Below are 26,992 nucleotides of genomic sequence, written 5' to 3'. Positions count from 1 at the left end.
ACCACTTCAAGGAACTATGTGCTTGTGCCCCTAGATCTCTGTTCTACAGCACTGTCTGAGCCCTACCATTTACTGTGTAAGCCCTGCCTTGGTTTGACTTATGAAAATGCAGCACCTCAAACTTATCTAATCCATCTGCCATTCCTCAGCCTGACTCAGTTGATGCTATTGCTGTGTTATAACCTTAGATAACCTTCCTCATTTTCCACTGTGCCAACAATTTAAGTGTCACCTGCAAGCTTACTATCCCTGCACGTCCACTCTCCATCTCCTTCTGCCAAGCCAATTAATTAACTTGCCTTGGTCCAATGGAAACTAACCTTCCTGACCACCTTCCCATGTCAGACCTTGCCAAAGCACTTGCTGATATCCGTGTAGACAGCATCTACTAACATGCCGTCGTCAATAGTCTTAGTCATGCCTTCAAAAAACTGAATCGAGTCAGCCATGCTGACTGTCCTTAATCTGTCCTTCCCTTTCCAAATACTTGTGTCTCAGAATCCACTCCAACAACTTACCCCGTTACTAGTCTGTGGTTCCCAAGCTTTTCCTGCAGCCATTCCTAAATAACGATATAATATCAGCCATCCTCCAGTTTACCGGCACCTCACCTGTGGATAACAATGAGACAAATATCACTGCCTTCAATACCATTGTTCCCTCAGTGCTGGTCAAGAAGTTACAAATGCTAGGCTTCTGTATCCCACTCTGCAAATGACTCCTTGACTTTCTCAAAGGAAAACCATAGTTTCAGTATGAATTGGAAACAACGTCTCCTCCTCACTGATTATCAACACAGGCGCACCCCAAGGATGCGTGCTTAGCCCACTGCTTTACTCATTATACACCCATGACTGTGCGGCCAGGCACAATTCCAGTGCTATCTACAAGTTTACTGATGACACCACAATTATCTGCAGAATCACAAATGGCAATGAGGAAGCGTACAGGAGGGAGATAGATCAGCTCATTGAATGGTGTAATGACAACCACCTTGAGCTCAATGTCAGCAAAACCAAGGAGATGATTGTGGACTTCAGGAGGAAGTCAGGGGAACACGACCCAGTCCTCATTGAGGGCTCAGTAGTAGAGAGGGTCAAGAAATTCAAATTCATGGGTGTCAACATCTCCGAGGATCTGTCTTAGAACCTCCACTTTGATGCAATCACAAGGAATGCTTGCCAGCAGCTATACTTTGTGAGGTGTCTGAGGAGATTCTGGCTGGATGCATCACTGTGTGGTTTAGAGGCACCAGCTCTCAGGACAAGAATGAACTCCAGAGGGTTGTTAATTTGGCCTGCAACAACAGGCACCAGACTTCACTCCACTGAGGACATCTACATGAGGTGGTGTCTTAAAAGAGCAGCCTCTATGCTCAAAGACCCCCGCCATCCCAGGTCACGCCCTTTTCACTCTGCTACCATTGGGAAAAAGATACAGAGGCCCAAAAACAAGAACTCAACAGCACAAGGAAAGCTTCTTCCCCGCTGCCTTCAGATTCCTGAATAATCAATGAACCAAAGGCACTGCCTTACTTTTTGTGCTCTGTTATTTTTACTTTTTATAGTAATATTGTAAAGTGGTTAGGTTATAATATGAATGTTTCTACCTCGACGCTGCCACAAAACACTGAATTTCATGACTTGTTCATGACAATAAATTCTGAAATTCTGCTCGGGCTCCCGCAATTTCTTCCCAAATCTCCCACAATATCCTAGACCTTGACTAAGAATTTTTCTACCCTCTTGCATTTTAAAATCTCTTCTGAAATCTTTCTTCACTGTAAGTACAGATGGGAAGTACTCATTTAGGAGCTCTCCCGTCTTTCGTTTCCTGCTCAATGTGTAAAGATTATTATGAACAGTAATTATCTTCAATAGTCATTAAACTCATAAAACAAAAACAGATTTTCAGTCGTGGGCAAATGGTTAAATGCTCAGTCTTTTTTATATTTTTGAAAAACTAATCAGGTTATATTTTATGATATCATAGAAATATACAGCACAAAAGAAAGAGAGAGACTAATTGCATTCCCATGCCCCTGCCCATTGCCTCATGGCTTATAGCACTCTGTTTCAAAATACAATGAAGATTTCAGCCTCCACTCTCCTCGAGCAGATGGCTCTGGACTTTGATGGCCCTCTCAATGGGCGGGGGGGGGGGGGGGGGGGGGGGGGGGGGGAGAAAAACTTCTCATCTCCCATCTAATCTTTCTCGCAACTTCCTTAAGTCCACACACTTGCCTACTGGTCTCTCCATTAAGGGAATCAAGTCCTTCCTGTCCAGATCTCTCATAATGTTGAACACTCTCTGCCTCCTGTGTTTTTACTAGGAATCGTACACAGATGAGATACCATCAATTTTAAATTTAGACATACAGCTCAGTAACAGGCCCTTTCGGCCCACGAGTCCGTGCTGCCCAAATGCTCCCAATTAACCTGCACCCCCGGTACATTTTGACAGTGGAAGAAAACTGGAGCAACTGGAGAAAACCCATGCAGAGTCAGGGAGAATGTGCAAACTCTTTACAGACAGCGCAAGATTCGAACCCCAGTCCTGATCGCCGGTGCTGTAACAACTTTGTGCTAACCATGTCACCCTTTGTAACTAAATTTTTCAGACATAGCAACTTCCTTAGAAATCCTTTGAGATTTTTTGGTAGTGTGACGAGCAGAATTCCATGGAGGATCCCAGCAGTAATGTACCTTAAGTTGTAATCAGTTCCAACATGACTTCCTTCTCATATTTGATACCCTATTACCTTAAATTTCCTCCCTCTAGTCTGAGGTTCGCCTCGCTAAGGAAAAAGACAATGACTATTGATCTTATCCATGCCCCTCATGATTTTGCAAACCATCTGAGCTTCCAACACTCCAGTGAGAAAAATCCCAGTTTATCAGCCTCTCCCTTATAATTCATGTCTATCGGTCTCAGCAACATTCTCATGAATTGTTTCTATTCCTGTACTCAATCTACTGACCCAAAGAGTCACCTTGTCTTTTTTTTAAGAGATAAAATTAGTCAATCTGAACTGACCTGAATGTAATTTCTGCTGGCTGCCATTATTTCCATATTTTAGCATATCCCATTTCTCTTCTATTGTTTCACAGATAGGAATACAATCCAATAAGTTGCACCTAGTATGAAGCTGTAATCGGAATAGTTTGTTCCTCAGTTGATCTGTTTCAAAGTGCCTTATGACCAGCAAGCTTTCTGCTAACCCAACACTGAGTTTAAGTGAATGGTGGCTGTTCAATAATGATAACCAGTTTATTGTCATGAAGATTGTACAATGTACGCATGATTCAAAATTTTTGCTTGCTGCAGCCAAGCAGATACTTTACAAGACTACAGTACATAAATTGAATTAAAATTCAAGAGAGATAGATAATGAATATTCTCAGTTATCCCAGTCCAAGGATTAAAAAGTGACTGCAATAATGTAGAGTCCTTTTATGGTGTCAGGACAGTCCATGATTAGTGAAACAAGGGAGGTCCAACCGCGTGTTGGCTGTTGGAAAGAAACTTCTTGAATCTTGAGTACCTTCTGTCTGAGGCAGCAATGAGAAGAGGCTATGACCAAGGAGAAGCAGGGTCATTTATGATGTTGGCTGCCTTCTTGAGACAGCGCCTCAACATAGATGTCTTCAATGGATGGGAGCTGGGAGTCTGTTATTCCCTTCCCTGCTCACCTTTATGTCAGGGAATCACCCACACCATGAGCTGGTGAATCTCTTCTCACATTGAGAGATGGCATGCCCACCCTCACCCCTCCCTACCCTATAATCATTTGGAATAAATGCTTAACAGCAATCAACATTGACCTTTGTTTCTGACCCTCCAGAGGTGGGTGATAATTTACAAGTTACCTCACTGGATTATTAAAGTACACCAAGGGATACTGTCCTATCTTTTGACACGTGTGATTAATTTGAAGGGAAATTGAGGTCATTTGTTCGGACATGTTCTGAGTTGTTGCAAATGTGGGGCTATTTTTGGGTTTTGGTTCAGTGCACTTCCTGTTGTTCATGATTGAACGAACAGGCTTTTTGATGACTAGACCAACACATATCTGCTATTGCTTGAGTAGGACAAGCAAAAGAATAAGCTGTAGTTTGGACAGGCATTGGCTATAAAAACACAAAGCTGGAGAAACTCAGCAGGTCAAACAGTGTACTTTATATAGCAAAGATAAAGATGCAGAACCAACGTTTTGGGCTTGAGTCTTGCATCAAGGTATAAGCAAAATTTAAGCAGGCGCCCAAACAAAATGTTGGAAGGAGGGGTAGAGAGAGAACAGTTCCACAGGCAGGGAAGAATAGGTGGATGACAGGGAGAGGGCACACCACCAAATGGGAGAGGGGGGGGAGATGACTCTGTGAATGGAGAGGGAAGGGGGTGGAGAGCTGGAGGAAAGACGACAGGGGGATGGGGAAGAGAGGGAGGATGGGAAGTGTTGGCGATGGCTGTTTGGCAAAATTCGGATTGAAAGCGTGTATTTTTGGTGATAACAAACCTGATTGGCTGGTGCAGCCATTTGACTGTATTCGCATTTGTGCAATATCTGTGCAATAAATGGTAGGGCCCTAAGATGGTGTGGTCAACTAAGAGACCAAGGGTAAAAGTGCATATTTCCCTGAAAGTGGAGATTCAAGTGGACAGGGTGGTGGAGAGAGCAGTTGGTCTTCATTGAGCAGGATATTGAATAGAAATGTTGGAATACAAGGCATTGGTGAGACCAACACTTGGGCATACTGTGTGCAGTTCTGATGCCCCAACTATAGGAGGGATGCCAATAAGTTAGAAAGTGTACAGAAGAGATTTATCAGGATGATGCTGGGACTAAAGGGCTTGAGTAGCAGGGAAAGGTTGGATAGGTAGGGTCTTCATTCTCCGAAACATTGGCTGAGGGTTGACCTTATAGAGGACATGGATAAAGTGAATGCACGGTCTTTTTCTCAGGATAAAAGATTATAGAACTTATTTGAATAGGTTTAACGTGAGAGGGGAAATATCTAAATACCTGAGGGTAGTTAGAAGGTGGTCAGTATCTGGAAGGAGTTGTCAGAGGAACCTATGGATGTGAGTAAAATACAATGTATAAAAGGCATTCGGACAGATGTACAGATAGGAAGGGGTTAGAAGGATATGGAACCTTCCTAGAATGCCACCTTTGTCAGCACAGACAAGTCGGGCTGAAAGGCCTGTCCTGTGCCATATGACTGTATGTAGTATATTAGGATGTTATGTTAAAGCATTGGTGAGACCAAATTTGGAATACTGAGTGCAGTTTTGGTCACTGAATTACAGGAAGGATATAGAGAGAGTGCAGAAGAGGTTTGTGAGAATGTTTCGGGGGTTGAGTTACAATGAAAGGTTGAGCAGGTTAGGACTTTATTCCCTGGAGCATAGAGGGGTGATTTGATAGAGGAGTTCAAAATTATAAGGGGGACAGATAGAGTCAATGTGGACAGACTTTTTCCATTGAGAGTGGGGGAGATTCAAACAAGAGGCCATGGATTGAGAGTAAAAGGGGAAAGGTTTAGGGGAAACCATGAACTTCCAGCAGAGGTGGTAGAAGCGAGATCGATGTTAATATTTAAGGAAAAGTTGGATAGCTATATGGACAGGAGAGGTATGGAGGGTTATTTGGCGAATGCGGGCCAGTGGGATGAGGTGGGAGAAATTGTTTGGCATGGACGAGAAGGGCTGAACTGGCCTGTTTTCTGTGCTTTAAATGGTGATATGGTTATATACTAACTGGATCCTTTGTTCCCAGGCCTGCGTGGTGCAATTGCATTTGCCCTGGCGATCCAAGATACTGCCTCAAAACCCAAGCAGATGATGTTCACCACCACCCTGCTGATCGTCTTCTTCACTGTTTGGGTGTTTGGCGGCGGCACCACTCAGATGCTCACCTGGCTTCACATCAGGTCAGTGTTGCTGGATGAGGGAGTGCTGGAGTGATTCAGCCCATCAGGCCTGAAAATCTGCAAGGGCTCATCACCATAATTTTCAAACGTTTTAGGGAACATAATTTCTAAATTTCACATTGCCGCTGGCATAATTGATGTCAATAGTAGCTTTGCAGAATGTGGATCTTATAAGTATATCAGCAAATATACTTAAGACATTGTTGGGTAGAGTTTTACATAGTAGTGGAATTAAGGGATATGGGGAAAAGGCAGGTAGGTGGAGATGGGCCTATCATCAGATCAGCCATGATGTCCTTGACGGGCTGAATGGCCGACTCCTGCTCCCATTAATTTTGTTCTTATAACAGCACATTTTATTGCTGTACAAAACTTTTAAGGTGATTTTGATATTTTATTTTTTAAAAAGCATTTGCTGGTTAACTAACCATAACCTGGACTCATTGTTGCTCCATTAGCCATGCAAAGGAATACTAATGCTAAACAGGCAATTCAACAATACTTCCTCTGCTTATCTTAGTTTGCCATGTCGGGTTAGAGCAACCATTTTCAGTAGGAAAAAAACATATCATCCACTTGAGCGCCTGTAGTGAGCAACTACCGACCTTGGGGATTTGACAGTAGAGAATTTCTCTCTGAAAATCTCAAGTGGCCTGAAGTATCAACTAGTGTTGAATCAGACCAACGGTGATCCAAGCACAAGAGCAGTACCTCGCCACTCTCATCCCAGGTAATTACAGAGACTGTGTCTGGAAAGGTTTGCCCTTTTGAACTTCCTGGTAAGACCTCCCCTAATTATCGATATTCACTCTTCAAGGCCAGCCAGAAGCAGATGTCCAGTCTGTGCCATGCTAGCATTATATTTTGAAAAAGGAGGGAAACAAGGTATACTTTTAATGGTGTTGGAAGATAATTTGGAGACGGTGATGGGAGGAGCGACTCAATTAATCTCTTTATAGTTTATGCAGCACCACCCTACAGTGAGAACAAAACTTGAACGTACCATTGAAATTGAGCTCTGGAGGGAGATCGATTTTTTTTCTGTTGTCTCTGCCATTCACCCTGAATGTTTTTGTGACAAGGGCCTTTGGATTACATATGCTTCATCGACGCAGCATTGTTAGTGCAGTATTACTGTCAATGCAAAGACATTGGAGAATATTGAATTAAAAGATGCTGTAGAGTTCATGGAATCTTAGGTTGCTACAAGACAAAAACAAACCATTTTGATAACATAACATTTTTGATATCAAATAAAGGGCTCCCATTTTAAAGGAATTAGTTATGACAGGACTCTTCAAGATTAAAACATCTCTAACTTCCACTTTAAATTCTTTTTGCCCTAAAAAATATAAAAAGTTGTCTCTTATTACTCTTTCTCCAACCTCTGGAAACTACAACCTAGACAGGATATTCAGTCTAATGCAATAGTTCTCAACCTTTTTCCCCCCTCACTCATATACCACCTTAAGTAATCCCTTACTAACCACAGAGCACCTATGGCAGGAACAAATCTGTAGAGAGGAAGCAGACAGCTGCAGGAAACATAAATTTGTGATAGTAGGAGATTTTAACTTTCCACATATTGACTGGGACTCCCATACTGTAAAAGTTACGGATGGCTTAGAGTTTGTGAAATGAGTTCAGGAAAGTTTTCTAAATCAAGATATAGAGATACAAACTAGAGAGAGTGCAATAATGGATCTCCCATGAGGGAATGAGACAGGACAGGTGACAGAAGTATGTGTAATGAAACAGTTTGGGTCCAGTGATCATAATGCCTTTAATTTCAAGTCAATAATGGAGAAGGATAGGCCTGGGCCTTGGGTTAAGATTCTAAATTGGAGAAAAGCCAATTTTGAGGAAATGAGAAAGGATTTAGAATGTGTGGATTGGGATAAGTTGTTTTCTGGCAAGGATGTACGAGGTAAGTAGAGAACCTTCAAAGGTGAAATTTTGAAAGTGCATTTTGTATGTTCCTGTCAGGATCAAAGGCAAGGTTAGAATGTATAGGGAACCTTGGTTTTTGAAGGATGTTGGGGATCTGGTTCAGAAAGAGAAAGAGGTGTATAGCAAGTATAGGCAACATGGAGCAAATGGGGTACTTGAGGAGTATAGAAAATGCAAGAAAACCTCAAGAAAGAAATCAGTAAGGCTAACAGAAATGAGATTGCTTTGGTAGATAATGTGAAGGAAAATCCTAAGAATTTCTATAGATATATTAAGAGCAAAAGGATAGTAAGGGACAAAATTGGTCCCCTTGAAGATCAGAATGGTCGGCTTTGAATGGAGCCAAAAGAGATGGGGAGATCTTAAATGTCTTTTTTTTTCATCAGTATTCACTCAGGAAATTGGCACAGAGTTGTGGAAAGTAAGGAAAACAAGCAGTAAGGTCATGGAACCAATGCAGATTAAAGAGGAAGAGGTCCTTGCTATCTTAAAGCAAATAAGGGTGGATAAATCCCCAGGGCCTGACAAGATATTTCCTCTGACCTTGAGAGAGGCTAGTGTAGAAATTGCAGGAGTTCTGGCAAAAATATTTAAAATGTCCTTAGCCACGGATGTGGTGCCAGAGGATTAGAGAGTAATTCATGATGTTTCATTGTTTAAAAAAGGCTCCAAAAGTAGATACTGAAAATCATAGGGCAGTGAGCCTGACATCAGTAGTAGGTAAATATTGGAAGGTTTTCTAAGAGATCGGATATGCAATTATTTGGATAGCCAGAAACTGATTAGGGAATATTAACATGGCTCCGTGAATGGTAGGTTGTGTTTAACCTACCATTTTGAGGAGGTTACCAGGAAAGTTGATGAAGGAAAGGCTGTGGATGTTGTCTACATAGCCTTTAGTAAGGCCTTTGACAAGGTTCTGCATGGGAGGTTAGTCAGAAAGGTTCAGACATGGTGAATTAATGAAAGGATTTGACAATGGCTGGACGGAAGAAGCCAGAGAGTAGTGGTGGATGACTGCTTCTCAGATTGGAGGCCTGTGACTAGTGATGGGCCTTAGGGATCAGTACTTGGGCCATTGTTGTTTGGCACCTATATTAATGATCTGGATGATAATGTGGTAAATTGGATCAGCGGGTTTGCAGATGACACTAAGATTGAAGCTGTTGTGGACAGTGAAGAAGGATCTGGACCAGCTGGTAAAATGGGCTGAAAAATGGCAGATGGAATTTAATGCAGACAATTGTGAGATGTTGGATTTTGGAAGGACAAACAAGGAAAGGGCATATATGGTAAATGGTCGGGCACTGAGGAGTGTGGTAGAACAGAGGAATCTGGGAATACAGATACAGAATTCCCTGAAAGTGACATCACAGCTAGATAGGGTTGTAAAGAGAGCTTTTTGCATATTGGCCTTCATAAATCAAAGTATTGAGTACAGGAGTTGGAATGTTATGTAAAAATTGTATAAGACATTGGTGAGGCAAAATTTGGAGTATTGTGTGCAGTTTTGGTCATCTAACTACAGGAAAGAGATCAATAAGATAGAATGCAGAGAAGATTTACTAAGATGTTACCTGGACTTCAGGAACTGAGTTACAAGGAAAGGTTAAACAGGTTAGGTCTTTATTCCCTGGAGCGTAGAAGAATGAGGGGGCATTTGGCAGAGGTATTTAAAATTATGAGGGGGATTGACAGAGTAAATATAGATAGGCTTTTTCCACTGAGGGTAGGTAAGATACAAACAAAAGGACAGGGTTAAGAGTGAAAGGGGAAAAGGCTAGGGGAAACATCACACAGAGAATGGTGGGAGTATGGAACGAGATTCCAGCTAAAGTGGTAAAGGCAGGCTCATTTTTAACATTTAAGAAATATTTGGACAGATACATGGATGGGAAAAGTATGGAGAGCTATGGGCTGGGCGCGAGTCAGTAGGACTAGGCAAATTAGTAATTTGGCATGTGAGGGGCTGTAATTGTTCTATGCTTCTATGGTTCTAATCTCCATACAAGGGAATGGCCACCTATGTCGCTCTTCCCTTCAGACAGATGTTTTTCTTAAAAGTTGGTGTCATCGCTTTCAACCATTCAGTCTCATCTCTTACTTCACTTTCTCACAAACATCTGGATTAAAACAAATCATTCTGTGCTATAAATGTACTGCTTTTGATCACTTCTCTGTCACTTTAATTAATGGAAATTTGCTCCAAACTTGATTCGACAAATCCCAATTCATTGCCAACAGAAGTTTACCAAGAATAGTGTTGTTACTTGGAATCTTTAGAAGCTTTTAAAACAAACATAATATGTGAAATAAATTGTCTTACAATATTCCAAAGTAATGGCCGAATGAGTGAAGTTGCAGAAGGCTCATCTTCTGTGGCCAAAGGAGCTGATCTCGGTTAAATAGCAATATATATTGTCTGGGCAGACGGAACTCTGGAGCATACAATAGTCACTGACATTTGTGAGGTTTTGAGTGCCATTTGCTTAACAGGACAAATTTCATCGGAGAAACCAAAACACAGCTTTCATACTATTGCTGCTTTGAAAACAAGAAGAGAATTCCCATCCATCAGTCTCCTGGTTGCCTGCATAATTCTTCCTTTTGTTAAAAAAAAGTCCATTTTTGATTTAGCTGGTTTTAAAATTTCAAGAGCTAGTACAGCACAGGTATTGCTTGACACATTGATGTACAAGAGCTACTTGACAGTGGGACAATTCATAAGCTGTAAATCCTTTGGGATTTTGAAAGATGTTGTACTTAAACAAGTCTTTCTTTTACATGTTAGAAAAAAAGTATTGATGAGCATTGGCTGCTGTGTGCCAGTGTGTGAGTTCAATAAAAAGATTTAATAAGAATCTAAAGGGTGATAGTGAAATATCAGGAATGGAAATATGTAAAAGATTCTTGAAAATAGCAGGGGAATTTCAAGATTTGAAGCAGAGGGATGAATGATGTAAGTTCTGTTCATGAAATGAAGTTGCTTAATCTTCCTTAGTGCTTCCATTAGTGAAGTAAATGTATTGAGTCTTTTAGCTGTAATTTTCATCACTGAGTCACGATACCTTCTGAAGCTTTGGGCACATCAATTACATGTAGTATCCATGTTTATTAAAATTAGTAAGTCTAGTTAATTCCATTAGGACATAAGCAATACAAGAACAGTAACCTTCAAGCAGAGCTATTACCCAATAGTGCAACGGCAGCGCTACCGCTGGTGTAGACCGGTGGAGAGTGGGGACCAGAGACACAGTGCTCCTCACAGGGTTCTACCACTAAGTCCATCTAGCTACGGCTCCATACAGGCTTTAAACAGCTTGCTAAAGGAGCTGACAGTAGCTCATTTTAAATTCCTGTGACTACCACGCGATGGCAACACTTGTGTTCGGCAGCAACCTCGAGGGTTTGCAGACTCTGGGGAAGCAGAGGACTGGCGCAGGGCACCAGAAGAGGAGGAGGACACTCCCCGTTTGAGAGGGAGAAGCAGAGGAGGCAACCCTAAGGGACGGTAACCATAGAGGCAGACCAGTGAGGGGCTCTGTGGCTGAAAAACACACAGGCGGCAGCGGACCGTTGGTGACTCGAGGCGAGGAACCCATGCAGGCTGTGGCCTGCTGGCAAATGTGGTCAAAGGACTCACACTAGGCTGCAGGCTGCAGGAGACTGGCTGGAGTCATTACAGGTATCGGAACGGAACGCAAGACGGTACCGAGAATGCTGAAGGCTTCCTGCTTACGTCCGAGGTTTGGATCTGGAGCACGGGTTGCCGATGGTTTGGACTGTGTCTGTGTGGCTGTGGGAGCACAGGAGACAAATCCATGGGCACTCAGTGACTCTGCGGGGACTCTCTTTTGCTTCTCTTTCACTGATTGTCAGAGGCACCAGGTAATTTCTGCTGATGGCCAATTTTTGCCTTACGACAGACTAAAGTCAATTCTGTGTAGTGTTTTTATTACATGATCATAAAGGATTCTTGAATCTTGCACATTTCCTCTGAGGTTGCATTTGGCTCTAAGGGTTGGCTGTCCTGGTAACTACAACTTGGCTTCTTCTCTTAAGATTGCTGCTTTGCATGAAGCTACTCTAAATAGGTGCAAGTGGAGGTCGATTACAGCTTAGTAACCATTGAAGGACATTTCTCCAAATGCCATCTCCATACTTGGGAAGCTGCCAGGTTTCCACAATGTCAGAATGTAAAAAAGGAAATGACCAGCTTTATTTCTCTTTGTTTTTATGCTTTTGTATCATGTTCAATTATGATTCATTGTTGCTTTATATAATATATTGAGATTTGAAAGGCGAAGGATGCTCTCATGTGTTGTTTTTAATGTTGGACTGCAAAGTAGAGTATTATTTGTCAGAAAACCAGCCAACCTGCTTGTGGTAATCCAATCATAGCCCATTCTCTTTTAGCATCATTATATAAAAATATTTTGCCTGTTCAGATGGCGCAGAGATGCTTTGTTAAAGGTTTTGATACTCATTATCACAATAACCAATTTTTGGATCTCATTAATCCCACCCACCCTCCCAAGAGGCACAAGATACTCTACGAAGAAGAGCTGTAATTTTTTTCACAGTACCTAGGCCATAATAGATAGGGGGGGAAACCAGTGGATGTGGTTTATTTGGACTTCCAGAGCCTTTTGATAAGGTCATTAAACAAAATTAGAGCATGTAATATTGAGGGTGATGTACTTGCCTGGCTGAGAATTTGCTGCAGGAATAAGCTGGTCAAGAGGCTTTAATTTTAAGGAGCCATAAGGATTGTTGTTGAACCCTCATAGTTCAGTCTATATCAATGCTTTCGTTGAGGAGATCGAGTGTAATAAAGTCAAGTTTGCCAATAAGACAGAGCTATATGACATTGTGAGTTGTGAGGAGGATGTTCCGATACCTCAAAAGTTATGGAGATGAGTGGGTGAGGCTGTGGCAAATCTAAGGGCACCCACTCTGGATAAAAAAAAGAGCACTACCGATAAGTAGAAATTCTTCCTGACCCGCATGGAAAAGAATCTCAGGGTTGTATGTGATATTGTGTATGAACTCTGACAATAAATGTGAACTTTGAATCTCTTTTAAATGGTGAGATATTGAAAGATCACAAGATCATAGAATAGATGTAGGCCATTCAGCCCATCAAGTCTTCTCCACAACTCCACCCTGAGCTAAAACTGTTCTCACATCTAGTTCCAAATTCCAGCCTTTTTCTAATATCCTTTGATACCCTGACTAATTAGATACCTGTCAATCTCCCCTTTAAACTCCCCTAATGATCGGGCTCCACAGCTGTATGTGACAACGAATTCCACAAATCCACAACTTCTGGTTAAAGAAATTTCTCCTCATCTCTGTTTTAAATGGGTACTTTCTCATTCTAAGACTGTGCCCTCTTGTCCTGGATTCACCCACCAAGGGAAACATTCAAATCTACTCTGTCCAATCCTTTCAGTGTTCAAAATGTTTCTATGAGATCCCCTCTCATTCTTCTATATTCCAATGAATACAGTCCAAGAGCTGCTTAACGTTCCTCATTGGCTGGTGTGGGATGGGTCCTTTAATATATGAGCAGCTTTCTTGATGTCACAGAAGGTGAAGATGGAGCCGATGGGGGGTTTGGTTTGCCATACAACTTGAACGAGTGAAATGAAAAAGATACGAAACAAGAGCACATCATCTGTGCCACAACCTATTTATCTCAATCGTTCCACTATCAGTACAGATTTTTAGAAGGGGTCCAAGTCCGACTCCCACCTTCTCCTCGCCTTATGAAAGCTCGGGCCCTCACTTTGGAATAGGAAATACATTATAGAGATAAACCTACATGTATTCCCCCTTCGAATTAGAGTCTCCACGTCACGGGCAGAGCCATAGACAGTCCCAAGTTATCCCTTAAGAAAGATCTTAGCTGAAGATAGCAGAAGAAAGTTTTATTCAGCAAATTATTCACAGAGACCACTTTTACTGGAACTATGATTATTAGTTGCCAGACTCCCATCCACTTGCTAATGACCAAATAGCTCCCAGAATGACAGGAAGCTACTGTGAATGAATCTGATTTCCATTATGTTATAATGCTAGAGACTCAATTTGATCATGAATAATCTTGTTACTTTCCTTTTAGTATGTTTTCTGTGAATTTTAAATGCAAAATGGCACCAGGAAGTGGCAACATTTTTAAAATGCCTAGATAGCATGCAAAACTAAGTTTTCCATTGTGTCCCAATACATATGACAACAAACCAAACTCTAACTTAATTGCACGCCATCCCTTGATTGATTGTTAAGTACATTCATTCCATCTACTGACCCTCTAATAAAGGGTCATACAGATTAAAACATGAATCAAGGAATTCATCCTTCTAAAAACCATGGTCATGGTTAAATCAAGTTTATTGTCACCTGTTTGCACAAGTACAACCCGACGGAACAGTGTTCTCCGGTCCTCAGTGCAAAACATCCAGACACTAAACCAGATATAACACACATACAAACAATACATATGCAGGACATGTGTGTGTGTGTGTGTGTGTGTGTGTGTGAGTGAGTGTGTGTGTGTGTGTGTGTGTGTGTGTGTGTGTGTGTGTTATAAATATTGTTTTGTGATTATGAGAGACTCAGATGGTTCATATGAGCAGTTCCTTTGGTCATTCAGCATTCTCACTGCCACTGGGAAGAGGCAGTTCCTCAACTTGGTGTTGCTCGTACTCCTGTATCTCTTTCCTGATGCGAGCAGCATCAATGATTTTGCACTCTTCAGACAACAGTGATAGGAAAGGGGATGGAGGGAGACTCCAGTGATCCTCTTTGCCAGTTTTATGGTGTGTGGATTTACCTCTGATCCATTTCTCTGCAGCCAGCCAGGATGCTCTCAATAGAACTCCTGTTGACATGATAATGGTCAGTAGCCTTGGCAGTAACTGGGCTAACAGCCCCAGAGTTCTTGAGCATTGATCTACAAACCTGAGTTCATTTTAATTTCTACAATGGAAGCCATAAAAATTAAATTATTGCAATGAAATAAAATTTGAAATTACTAAAAGAAAACTTGTCTTAGTAACAGTGCATGCAAAACAGCTGCATTGCAACAAAACCCTACTTGCTTTATTCATATGCTTGAGGGGAACAAATCTGTTAACCTTACACAATCAGGCCGACGTCCTTCTTGGTCTTTGGAATTAGAATGCTTCCATTGCACGTCTACGGTATTATACATGACTGATGAAGCGATCGTAGGGCCCCTGCACATTTTGCAACAGGTGGGGCAAAAAGGGTGCTTGTTAGAAAAATCAGTCGACTTTCATCTTTGATGGTAGATTGGTCCAGATACGATTGATGAATCAGCATTATCAAATGCAGTTAGAATTGTCTTTATCCAGTTACCCAATGGTCATCTCTGTTGCTATGAATAATATGGTCATGTATTTTCTCTCTGCACCATTTTACTCTCAGCCAAGGTGATAAACAAGTATTATAATTTGCCTCAGTACCTGTGAGCTAAGATGCAAATTTTTTATGTGCAGTTCTTGTTGACACTTCAGTATAGCAGAAGGAAGCTACATCAGTGAAAATTATCATACCCTAATTAAAATGGGCATTTTACCAAACAGCATTAAGTATAGGATGGCACGGTTAGTGTGACACACTGAGAGTAGCGGTGACTCAGGTTCCAATCCGGTGCTGGCGTTCAGGAGTTTGCACATCCTCCCCGTGTCTGCCTGGGTTTCCTTCAGGTGCTCCGGTTTGCTCCCACCTTCCAAAAATACACGGGGTTTGTAGGTTAATTGGGTGTATTTTCGTGGCCATGAGCCAGAAGGGCCTTTTAATGTGCTGTATCTTTAAATATTAAAAAAATTAACCCTGCGCAGAATTTGTGTCCATTTGCATAGAAACAATGGATTCATAAGGAAAGATAGAACCACGAAATGCACCTTTGGAATATCCAAATTGTGATACAGATTGCAGCTAGAGATGATGTCACTTTCAAGTCACACATACTGCTGGGAAAAAAAGACAAACAGTCCATTTTAAACAAAACATGCAGCAACATTTGTCACCTTCATGCAGTCTGCAAGTCTCCCTTTTTATTTTAAGCAGCCCCCCTGTCTCCCTTAATGGAGTATTCCCATCATTTTTGTGTAGCATTCCTCAGGACTGTAAGGTTGGCATCATTTCTGCAGTCTCCCCCTCTCCCTTTTAAGCGCCATCGACTCTCTGCCTTAAGCCCCCTTCACCTCCCTTTTATGCAGCTTTACCCTTTGCATTCACGTGGTATTACCATATTTTTAAGCAGTATCTCCTTTGAAGCAGCATTGATTTCTCCCTTTTAAATAGCATTCTCTTCATTTTTTAGGAAACACTACACTCTCCCTTTATACAGAATTTCCTTTCACCATTATAATAACCGCACTCCTTACATATCACAGTCCCCATGCTTTCTGAGCAACATTTCCCTCTTTTATCTAAAATTCCTCTTTATTTTTTGGCAACATTTAGCTTCTATTTATGTAACATTTTCTTTCCATTAAATCATTTAATCATCATACCCTTTTAGACAGCATTCCCTCTCCCTTTATACACCATTCTGTCTGCCTTTTGTACACTATTTCCTCTTTTTATGCACCATTCCCTGTCCTCTTTATGCACCCTTTCCTCTCCCTTTATGCACCATTCCCTGTCCTCTTTATGCACCCTTTCCTCTCCCTTTATGCACCATTCCCTGTCCTCTTTATGCACCCTTTCCTCTCCCTTTATGCACCATTCCCTGTCCTCTTTATGCACCCTTTGCTCTCCCTTTATGCACCGTTCCCTGCTCTTGTTATGCATCATTCACTGTTCCATTTATATGCCACCCTGTCTCCCTTTTTTAAAGACATATGGCATGGTAACAGGCCCATGAGTCCGTGCCATCCAATTTACACCCCATTAACCTACACCCCGGTACATTTTGAATGGTGGGAGGAAACCGGAGCCCCCAGAGAAAACCCATGCAGACACGGTACAAACTTCTTACAGACAGCAAACCCAGGCCCAGTCCCGATCGCTGGCGCTGTAAAGGTGCTGCGCTAACCACTATGCCAACCGTGCTGCCCTTTGTGCACCATTTCTCCTCTCTCTCATGCAGAATTCTTATCTCCTTCCATGCTGCCTCATTACACAACAGTTTCTTATTTCTTCACAGTATTCCCCTCTACTTGTACGGAGCATTCCATTGGTCCTTTTTTTGTAGTTCCCTCTTCTCTTTTATGCAGCATATTCTTGCTTACTTTTATACAATAAAACTCTCCCTTATATTCACTTCCCTTTTTATGCTGCTTTCCTCCTTTCCTGCTGCTCTTCCTTTGAGCATTGAATTTTCCTGGCCTATTCAATTAATCCTCAATATTCTGACATATTTTCTGAGCTTACAAGTATCTTTGATTGCACCTCAATGGGGCGCACGTGGGTGCAGATCTGAACGTGCCGAATCAGTGAGATTTAACATTTAAATTAACAACCCCATTTATTGTCCTTTTCCAGTGGTGAATAACATCTTATAAGCGGTCTTCTCCTGGTTTTGTAGACACGGGGATGACTGTGAGGGAGAGAGAGTTAGTCGGTGGCTTGGGGCTATCTACATCTAGCAATCCATTGCAATTTCCCAGTCATTTTCACAAATCTGCCTATTATTTCCTGTGTTAATTGTGCTTGCTTCTGCCCCCTTCTCATCCCCTTGTCCTTTGAATCTCTCACTCATCCATCATCTTGTCTATTATGTACTTCATCTTGTCATTTACACAACTGTCCAGATCCTGGTCTGTTTACCCCCATTATCCCTGCCAGATCTGTCATTCCCTTCCCCTGGCACATGAATGGCTTAACTTTATCTCAAAAGAGGTTGTATTGACATATTTACATTATTATCAATTCTATATTTGAAAATGTACAGCAAATTATAGCATCAAATGAGAACATTGCCATCCTTGTTCAAAATGCACCGCAGCATGTGTGCATCCACCGGTCCAGAATGGCCTTCAGAGAACCAGTGGACACTGGGCTGTTCTCCCTCCAGGGACACCTGGGCAGGGACATACCCTCGGAAGAGGAGCAGGCAATTGGTTTGGGTGGAACACCCAATGACCCATTACCTGGACCTGCAATGGCCACCTTGGACAGACCCAGGATGGAGGATAGCCCTGACCGACTGTCCCCCTTCGCATTGGGTGCCCATCACAGTGGCCGACAACTGAAAAACCATTCGATCCAGTGTGACTCTGTCCCAGATTGTTCAGCCTTGTGCCTCCATCATCTATCCAGTCCTTGCTTCTGTTCGCTGACAATGTCCAGTTGTTTCAATCGCTTTAGCCTTTGCACTTCCAAGCTCAATCCCCAAACCATGCAGCCTCCATCTATTTTGAAAACCTTCACCATCATCACTTCTTCCTTCATTTATCCCAACCATAAGAGGATTTGTACACTATTAATTCATTCATTGCAGTACCTGATACAAACTTGGTGCATTTAGAGCTTTTGATCGTACATCCAATGAGGATTAGATAAAGGTGAAGAGGATTTTTCCTTCCCACCTGCACTAAGCTGAAGTTCCCTTAAAACAGTGGTTCTCAACTTTTTTATTTCCACTCACATTCCACTTAATCTATTCCCTATGCCATTGGTACTCTGTGAATAGTAAGGGATTGCTTAAGGTGGTATGTGTGTGGAAAGAAAATGTTTGAAAATTACTGTTTTAATCGTACTTAATAGACTCGTTATGTGCCCGGTTTCATAACTCCAAAGGAAATGGGCCAATGACAATTTTTCTCAAGCAAACTATTTCAGTAATAATTGGGTCTAGAGCAGTGGTTCCCAACCTTCCCTTCCCATTCACCTACCACCTTAAGCAATCCCTTACTAATCACAGAGCACTGATGGCATAGGAATACTTAAAGTGGTATGTGAATGGAAAGAAAAAGGTTGAGAACCACTGCCCTAAAAATACTTTTTTTAAATTTAAAAAAAAACTTTATTCCTAAAAATATACACATGGAAACCAAAAAAAATAGTGCCTGGCTTCCTTTACATTCATATTGTTGTTCAGTCTAAACATTGATAATATTATCAGTTCGATACATTTGTAATATGAGCGCCTTCTATGTAACTCCTTTGGGTGTTTAAAAAAAAGTTTGTGTTTGATAGGATTATACACAAGACCTGCCCCTCAGTGTTCAGTGGCCAAACGATCTTAGACTGCAGTCCTTTCCCAGAAAGCCTTTGTGTTGGCAGCACCAACGTTCATCGTACCCCTCAGCAATGTACTCAGGAATGTGTCAGACAACAGCACTTCCTTATGGACATCTCGTTGGACCAGAAAATCAAAGGGTGCTTTTCAATCAGTTGATGATACTCCAGCCGGGTCTCTAGGAAAAGCCCCGTAGATCAGAGTCCTCTGCCTCATGGCTACTCTTGACAAAGATACTTTTATATCTTGATCATTTTTAAAAATTGTTGGTCTCCAGATTGAAAAATAACAACGTTCATTCAACACTCCACTTTTGAATTCAGTATTCTTCACTCCTCACTAATATCACATTCCTTTCCTGAAGCACCCCTCCTTTTCTTCATGTGACTTCCCAGTTATGAAAATGTTCTCTGCTCTTATTCTGATTTTCATGAAACACTTTGGTTCAACTTTTGATTTAGTTTTTATTTCTTTATCAAGATTTTGCTTTCATGCAATATCCTTTTTTTTGTAGCTGCAGGAATATCATTTTGCTGTAAATATTGAAGCAATATAGCCATCTGTAGACATTCCCAAATTCATCATTATATTTGACTTAATAATATCGAGTGTTCCACAGCTATCACATTTCTTCAGAATGTTTTATTCTTTAAAGATGTGGCGATTTGAGTTGACTTTCTGAATGGACAAAAGCCCAATGTGCCAACCGCCCTGGTTAAACTGGTAACAGAATTAACGTTGGCCAATGTGATGGTACACCACCGGCCTACTGCAGGGGACAACCTCTGTACCTCCAGGAGTGTAAGGGGACAGGACAACACCTACCCAGCTGTCAATCAGTCGGCCTGAATGGATCAAGACCCACCCGGTTGGGTGTCAATCACCCTCCAGGATATAAGCTTGCGCCAGCCTCCCAAGGCCTCACTCAGAGTTGCTGCAGCCACAGCCAGCCTGGCTCTGTGGAAGTCTTTGTGGATTAAAGCCTATTATCCAGTCTTTACCTTGTGTGTTTACCTGCCTGTCCCGCATCGGACTTGTCAGTCACCAACGAGCCTGCAGCAGACGTGGACATACCCCTCCATAAATCTTCGTCCGCGAAGCCAAGCCAAAGAAAGACCTTGTGTGTGTCTGATTCTGTCTGACAGCGCACCACAATCAGAAAATGCAATTTAAAAAAAACTGCAAATGCTGAAAATCTGAAATAAAGACAGGAAATACTGGAAATAGGAAGTCAGGCAGCATCTGCAGAAAGAGTATCGGAGTTCATTTTTTAGGTCAAAGACCTTTTTATCAGAATTCAAGAAAACAAGCTTTTAGTTGAAAGAGAGTGGAGAATGGATGGACGAGATAGAGGGAATAATAGGATAAGACCAAGGTTACTGTGGTGATAAATTGCAAATGAAACCATCTGAAATGTTAACTCTATTTCACTTTCTGACCTGCTGGGTCCTCCCAGTATTTTCTGCTTTCTGTTTTTGTAACTCAAATAAAATCTTAAACTTCACTTAAATGCCTCACTTACCATTACTTCCATCAAAATGACCTCTTTCCCTTTTTGTTCCATTCTATATTGCCAGCTACATTTCAGGGGAGGAGTTGATTATTTTCAAAAGCTGTTGTGTCATCCTGAATAGGAATGGGGTAGATGCTTCATGAATGCATTCTCTCTCTCTTTCTCTCTCCCCCCTGCTCTCCTCTCCTCCCCTCTCTCTCTCTCACTCCTCTCCTCCTCTCTCTCTCTCTCGCTCCTCTCCTCCCCTCTCTCTCTCTCGCTCCTCTCTTCCCCTCTCTCGCTCCTCTCTCGCTCCTCTCTCCTCTCTCTCTCTCTCTCGCTCCTCTCCTCTCTCTCTCTCACTCCTCTCTCCTCTCACTCCCTCTCCCCCTCCTCTCTCTCTCTCGCTCCTCCTCTCTCTCCCCTCAATCTCTCTAGTACCATTTTTCCCTCCATCCCTTCCTCTCATCTGACCTCTGAAATTGTTAGGGATATTTGTCTTGTCGGCATTCCATTGCATGCTCTCCTGCAGAGCTGGCAAGCTGGCCTGTGCTGGTAGTGGAGTAATTCAGAGTACGATTGAGCTTGACTGCAGGGGATCTCGTGCTGTTTCTATCCACTCGTATATTTGACCTTATCGTTTTCCTGATGGCAAACAGTGGAAAACTTTGGCAAATAGTGGCAAACTTTTTGCTTCCCCAATATTCAGGAATCACATGATTCAATGTTTTTATTTATAACTCTTTGCTATGCTGACATCTTCCCTTTAAGAAAAAATTCTTATCAGGCAGTTATGGACCTAGATTTATGGGCAGTTCACCAATTATCTGCACTGCATTTATTTTAACCTTTTGCAAGAAGCTTTTTGATACCCAATTTAATGAGGGTTAACATATCACATTTGTGTTGGTTTGGATGTAAAGGAGGAACAAAATGACAAAACCAAATCACAAGTCAACTTAATGGTGGAGTTCAAACACAAAATTCATTATCTGAAAATAATGGGTTCATTTCTTTCTACCTTGTTTTGAAAGCTAGGGGAGCTATTGGAATTAATCTCAGTGATCAATTCTCTTGCATCTCAGAGAGACAGACTATCCAGGAGAATTTATTCAAGAAGGAGTACTTGATTCCTGAGCCGCTTCGCAGCTTACACTATTTGTTGGAGAAATGCCACATTTCAGATACACAACACAGCAGGTGCCGAAAATAAAAAGTCAAAAGACAAAATGCTAGAAATTCAGCAAAGTCGGTTGGCATCAGTGGAGAATAAAACAGAGTTACTCGTTGAAGACTTCTGGTGTTTGGAACTCCATCACAAATCTCTCTTGTCGTGGAGCAAAGCCAGTTTTCAGTGAGCTTTTCCACTGGTTTAATAAGCTGGAAATATAATGGAAAATAGTGACAGAATTGTCAAAGGAAAGCGCTGGCAACATGGAGAAATTTTTAACTACTGATCTCCTCTTCTTCCTCTCGCCTCAATGCAAGATCAAATGTAAACCAATTTTGGAAATTAAGGGATATATAGAACCTTGTAATTTAATCAGCAAATTATTCTGGTCCTGACAGTTTAATACTGATTTTTAATTGCATTTGATATATCTTTAAATTCATTTGGTGACAGCTCAATCCATCTGTTGCCTAACAGTTGCCAACCTCGCACGTGAATCTATCTTCAGCTCCCTCACACCCCTCCTTCACATGTGGGGTTGCTCACTACTAGTTCTTAAGGATGCCAGTGTGTCCACTGCATGAATGCCCTAACCATACACAGGCAGAATATTATCCACGAATAGCTTAATGTGTCATGACGATTCTTTTCAATTTCTTTTAAGTTAGGCAGAGCGTTTCATTGAAAAAAAGTTCTGAAATGAACTAAGAAAGTGTCATTACCTGTGAAAATAACTGTACTTTTTAATTTTTGAAACAGCATGGTTCTGTCAATGTGATCTCAGGGCAGGCAGATGACTTGGCATTATCATTTTGTCTTGGAAAATTCCTCTCATACAGCTCAGCGCATTCAAGATGAGTTACTGAATTGGCTCTTTTAGTTTTGATAACATGGCTGTTGCCAGCATCACACAGTCTATTGTTTTTTAAAATGAGATAGTTATTATAATGAAGGATGGCTAACCTGTTCTTATTTGGATTTTTATTAGTATTCTTTTCACCCAGAATGATTCTGCTCAGATTTATGCTGAGTTGGATTCAATGTTGGCGACGACTTCCTTTCACAGTCTGTACTTTATATAACCTCCTTCTTGTGACAGCTCTGGCACATATTCCTTCATCTAATTTACTAGGCTGGGACTGGCTGACCGTGTCTTGTGAGTCACAGGAAGGTCTATGAGGGCTTTGTTTACTGGTCTGCTTAACAAACATGGCCCCATTGTGAATAACACAATTCAAAATGCCACAACAGAATTAGAGACTTCCTTCCATTCTAATCTGGTTAACCTAAATATGTTCAAATATATTAACTCTTTCTCTTTGGCTTGGCTTCGCGGACGAAGATTTATGGAGGGGGTAAAAAGTCCACGTCAGTTGCAGGCTCGTTTGTGGCTGACAAGTCCGATGCAGGACAGGCAGACACGGTTGCAGCGGCTGCAGGGGAAAATTGGTTGGTTGGGGTTGGATGTTGGGTTTTTCCTCCTTTGCCTTTTGTCAGTGAGGTGGGCTCTGCGGTCTTCTTCAAAGGAGGTTGCTGCCCGCCAAACTGTGAGGCACCAAGATGCACGGTTTGAGGCATTATCAGCCCACTGGCGGTGGTCAATGTGGCAGGCACCAAGAGATTTCTTTAGGCAGTCCTTGTACCTTTTCTTTGGTGCACCTCTGTCACGGTGGCCAGTGGAGAGCTCGCCATATAACACGATCTTGGGAAGGCGATGGACCTCCATTCTAGAGACGTGACCCACCCAGCGCAGCTGGATCTTCAGCAGCGTGGACTCGATGCTGTCGACCTCTGCCATCTCGAGTACTTCGACGTTAGGGATGAAAGCGCACCAATGGATGTTGAGGATGTTTAATGTTGTCTATGCAGAAAGAATTAATGTTAGCGCTGTCAACAAAACAAAAATTGGAATACAGTAAAACTCCTAGTATCCAGATTCGTGCATCTGGGGGGAAAAAAATGAAGGAAAATATTTAAAAGATAAATAAATATGAATAAAATAGTAGATAAAAATGCATAAGTTTAAAATTGTAAAAGTAAATGTTCTCTGAAGTAACACATAAACCTTTAATGAAGATAGGAGCGAATATTTAGCTAATAGAGAGCCTTGGTTGTGCTTTGCTGGTAGCAGCTGTTTGAATAAAATTTGAATATAGTTGTGTTTGAATAAAATGGAGTTGCCCAGGATGAAAAATTGGTTGATGCCACTCACTGTTGGAGTGAATCTCTTAAAGAACCTTCTTACAGTGTCTCCTTAAAGTGTCTCCTGTAAAGACCCCCGCTCCTGTTCACACTACTGACCCACGACTGCATCGCCTGATCCAGCTCCAACAGGGTCATTAAGTTTGCAGATGACACAACAGTAGGTGGCGTCATCAACAACAATGATGGGTCGCTCTACAAGGAAGAGGTGGAAAATCTTGTGAAATGGTGCGACGAGTGACAACCTGAGTCTCAGCATGAACAAGACGAAGGAGATGATCATGGACTTCAGGAGGTCTAGGAATGGCCACCCTCCTCTACACATGAACAACTCTCTGGCAGAGAGAGTGGAGGGCACCAAGTTCCTTGGAGTTCACTTAAGAAGAGACCTATAGTGAACACTCAACATCTTCTCATTTGTCAGGAAGGTGCAACAGCGACTGTACTTCCTTAGAAGATTGAAGTTGGCAAGGTTACCAGCCACCCAATGGCGGATTAACTATCACCTGGGCCCCTAGGCTGAGCTTTAGTAAAGCTCCCCCTGACCTTGCCCCCCCCATCCCACCCTTTGTTGAATAGAATAAAGAGATGTTGTTACAATAAATAACATATCATTGAGTAATCAAGCATAGTCTTCACTTGAAAACATGTTTGCAGTTGGAGAATAGCACAGCCAACTTCTCCTGATGTGTAAGGGAGTGGTAAAATATGGATTTACTAAAGTAACGCTTCTGTTTACCATCATATTTTATAGAATTCACAATACTGGCATTCATGTCTTTAACCAGTATATGCTCACATTAACACCAACTCATGGCGTGATAGCATCATCATGGTAAACACAGTCTCGCGGCTGCAGTATGAAGTCCTAAAAGCATTACTTCTAAATGTTTGTATGTTTGGAGCCTAATTTAGCAAACAAAATAGTATTTGTAATATTCCAAATATGAAAAAAAGTTCAAAAGTACTGAAATATCATCCAAAATACTCACGTGTACGCTCAATTTTTTTTGCTCTCGGGTCCCCTCCCTTCCGGGCCCCTCGGCTTAAGATTACTCAGCCTAATGATTAATCCATCACTACGGCCACTATTATGTCAACCTTCTATAGGAGCACTTTTGAGAGCGTCCTGTCCAGCTGCATCGCAGTGTGGCACAGTAGCTACAGAGAAATGGATCGGAGGTCAATCCACAGGACTGTAAGAGTGGCAAAGGGGATCACTGACGTTTCTCTCTCTTCCCACCCCCCCCCCCCCCATCAACATGATCTACTGGTTGTCTGAAGAGGGCACACAAAATCATTGAGGACCCCTTCCACCCTGCACACAGTATCTCTCAGCTGTGCCCATAGGGGAAGAAACAAAGGAGTATCAGAGCCAGCTCCATCAGGCTGAGGAACAGCTTCTTCCCAAGGGAAGCCAGAATGTTGAATGGCCAAAGGAACTGCTCACACTAACCATCCAAGACTGTCATTTGTACAAAACAATATTTATTTATTTATTTTTATAGATGATAATACTTGTCCTGTATAGGTGTTATTTGTCTGTATGTGTGTTATGTCTGGTTATGTGTCTGCATGTTTTGCACCAAGGAGTAGAGAACATTGTTTCGTTGGGTTGTACTTGTATCAGATGAACATAACTTGAATTAGCATTATTCCTGCTTGCCCCAGTCAGAAGCTTTTCTATAAACTTGGGGTGGGGGGAGGGTTCATTATCTTTAATGTTATTGCTCATCTTTCGGGCAACTTCATGGTGGGGAGGAACCTGCAGATGCAGTGACAATTAAATGTTTTCAAAGAATTTGACTGAAAATGAAGTAAAATGCTTAAAGGTTTATATATTCTTGCAAGTGAAGACTGTTCAGTGTAAGTACAGTGTAGTATTTTTTACTATGCTTTTAAACTGTTTATTCTTAATGCAGGTGTATTAGTTCAGTGTTGTCAGAGTAAGTCTCAAGCAACCGGAAAATACACTTATCTGGCATCTACCGGTCCCCATTGGTGCTGGATACCAGGGATTTAGGTTTTTTTTTCATAATAATTTCTCAGTGGGAGTTGAATAAGCAGGAGTTTTATTTTTTACATATGGAAGTTCAAAATAGAAGCACTTAAAACCATATTTTTGATGTGTGTAGAGTCTTGCAAAATTCTGGGAAGAAAGAGATTATAGTAAGGCAAACTTTGTGTCTTAAATTAGCTACAACAGTTTAAAGGTTAGGCCACAGGTAACATGTTGATTAATTTGTTTCAATGGTATCCAGATGTTTCACTTGTTAATTTCTCTAATCAATAATGAATTATGGAGAATTTAAATTACATAAATCTGGAAAAAAAGTGAGTACCAGCAATAATTAAAGTAGTTAGTTCTAATTTTCACTGGAACTTATTGATTCTGTCTGCCCCCCCCCCCCACCCCCACCGCCAATTCTGTTTTATATAGATTTTCACAAAATTTCCTAAAAGTCTCATTAATTTCTTTTGATTTGTACAAGATCACGTCATTCTTAGTTTATATTGCATTGATCGTACTTGAGGCCTGTTTTGCCCTCAACCGCGAGGAGAGGATTTTATGAGCTCTCTGCCCCAATTCAAAATATTTTTGTTTTGACCTCATTATGGCCTTTTCCATACTATATGTTTGAAGCATATTGTATTTCAGTTTTTTGTTTGTTAGAGCCCTATATTGTACTTCAGAGCTGGATTTTTAAAAGTCCTTCACTGAACAAGTATGCTCCTGTTCCATTCTTCCACCTGACTCGTGTATTCCTTTTTGACTGCTTTAGTGTATCCAATTATTTGACCTCTAAGATACGCCTTGAGGGTGTCCCAGAGGAAAAATTCATGCAGAGTAGAGGTATAGTTGGTCTCACAGAACATGTCTATCTGTGTTCTAACAAAGCTACAAAACTCCAGTTTCTTTAACAGCAACATATTAAGGCACCATCTATTTCTTATCTGGTATTTCTATGATCAATGTCAAAGGTACTACCAAACTTAGACCTAGATTAACAGGAAGGGTTAGA

General features: G+C 41.5%; 1 protein-coding gene across 1 annotated transcript in view; it reads left to right on the top strand.

Annotated features, from left to right (window-relative positions):
* The window catches only part of LOC138742667 (sodium/hydrogen exchanger 9-like), a 391,181-nt gene that overhangs the window by 222,806 nt on the left and 141,383 nt on the right, over positions 1-26,992 (top strand). The window contains exon 12 of the mRNA XM_069897383.1: positions 5,780-5,933. Within this exon, the coding sequence (XP_069753484.1) occupies positions 5,780-5,933 (154 nt within the window). The remainder of the gene's footprint in view (positions 1-5,779; positions 5,934-26,992) is intronic.

Source organism: Narcine bancroftii, chromosome 9, assembly GCF_036971445.1.
Source record: "Narcine bancroftii isolate sNarBan1 chromosome 9, sNarBan1.hap1, whole genome shotgun sequence".
NCBI classification, from domain to species: Eukaryota; Metazoa; Chordata; class Chondrichthyes; order Torpediniformes; family Narcinidae; genus Narcine; species Narcine bancroftii.
Note: the sequence above shows the minus strand (reverse complement) of the source record. Positions and strands in the feature narration are given on the sequence as shown.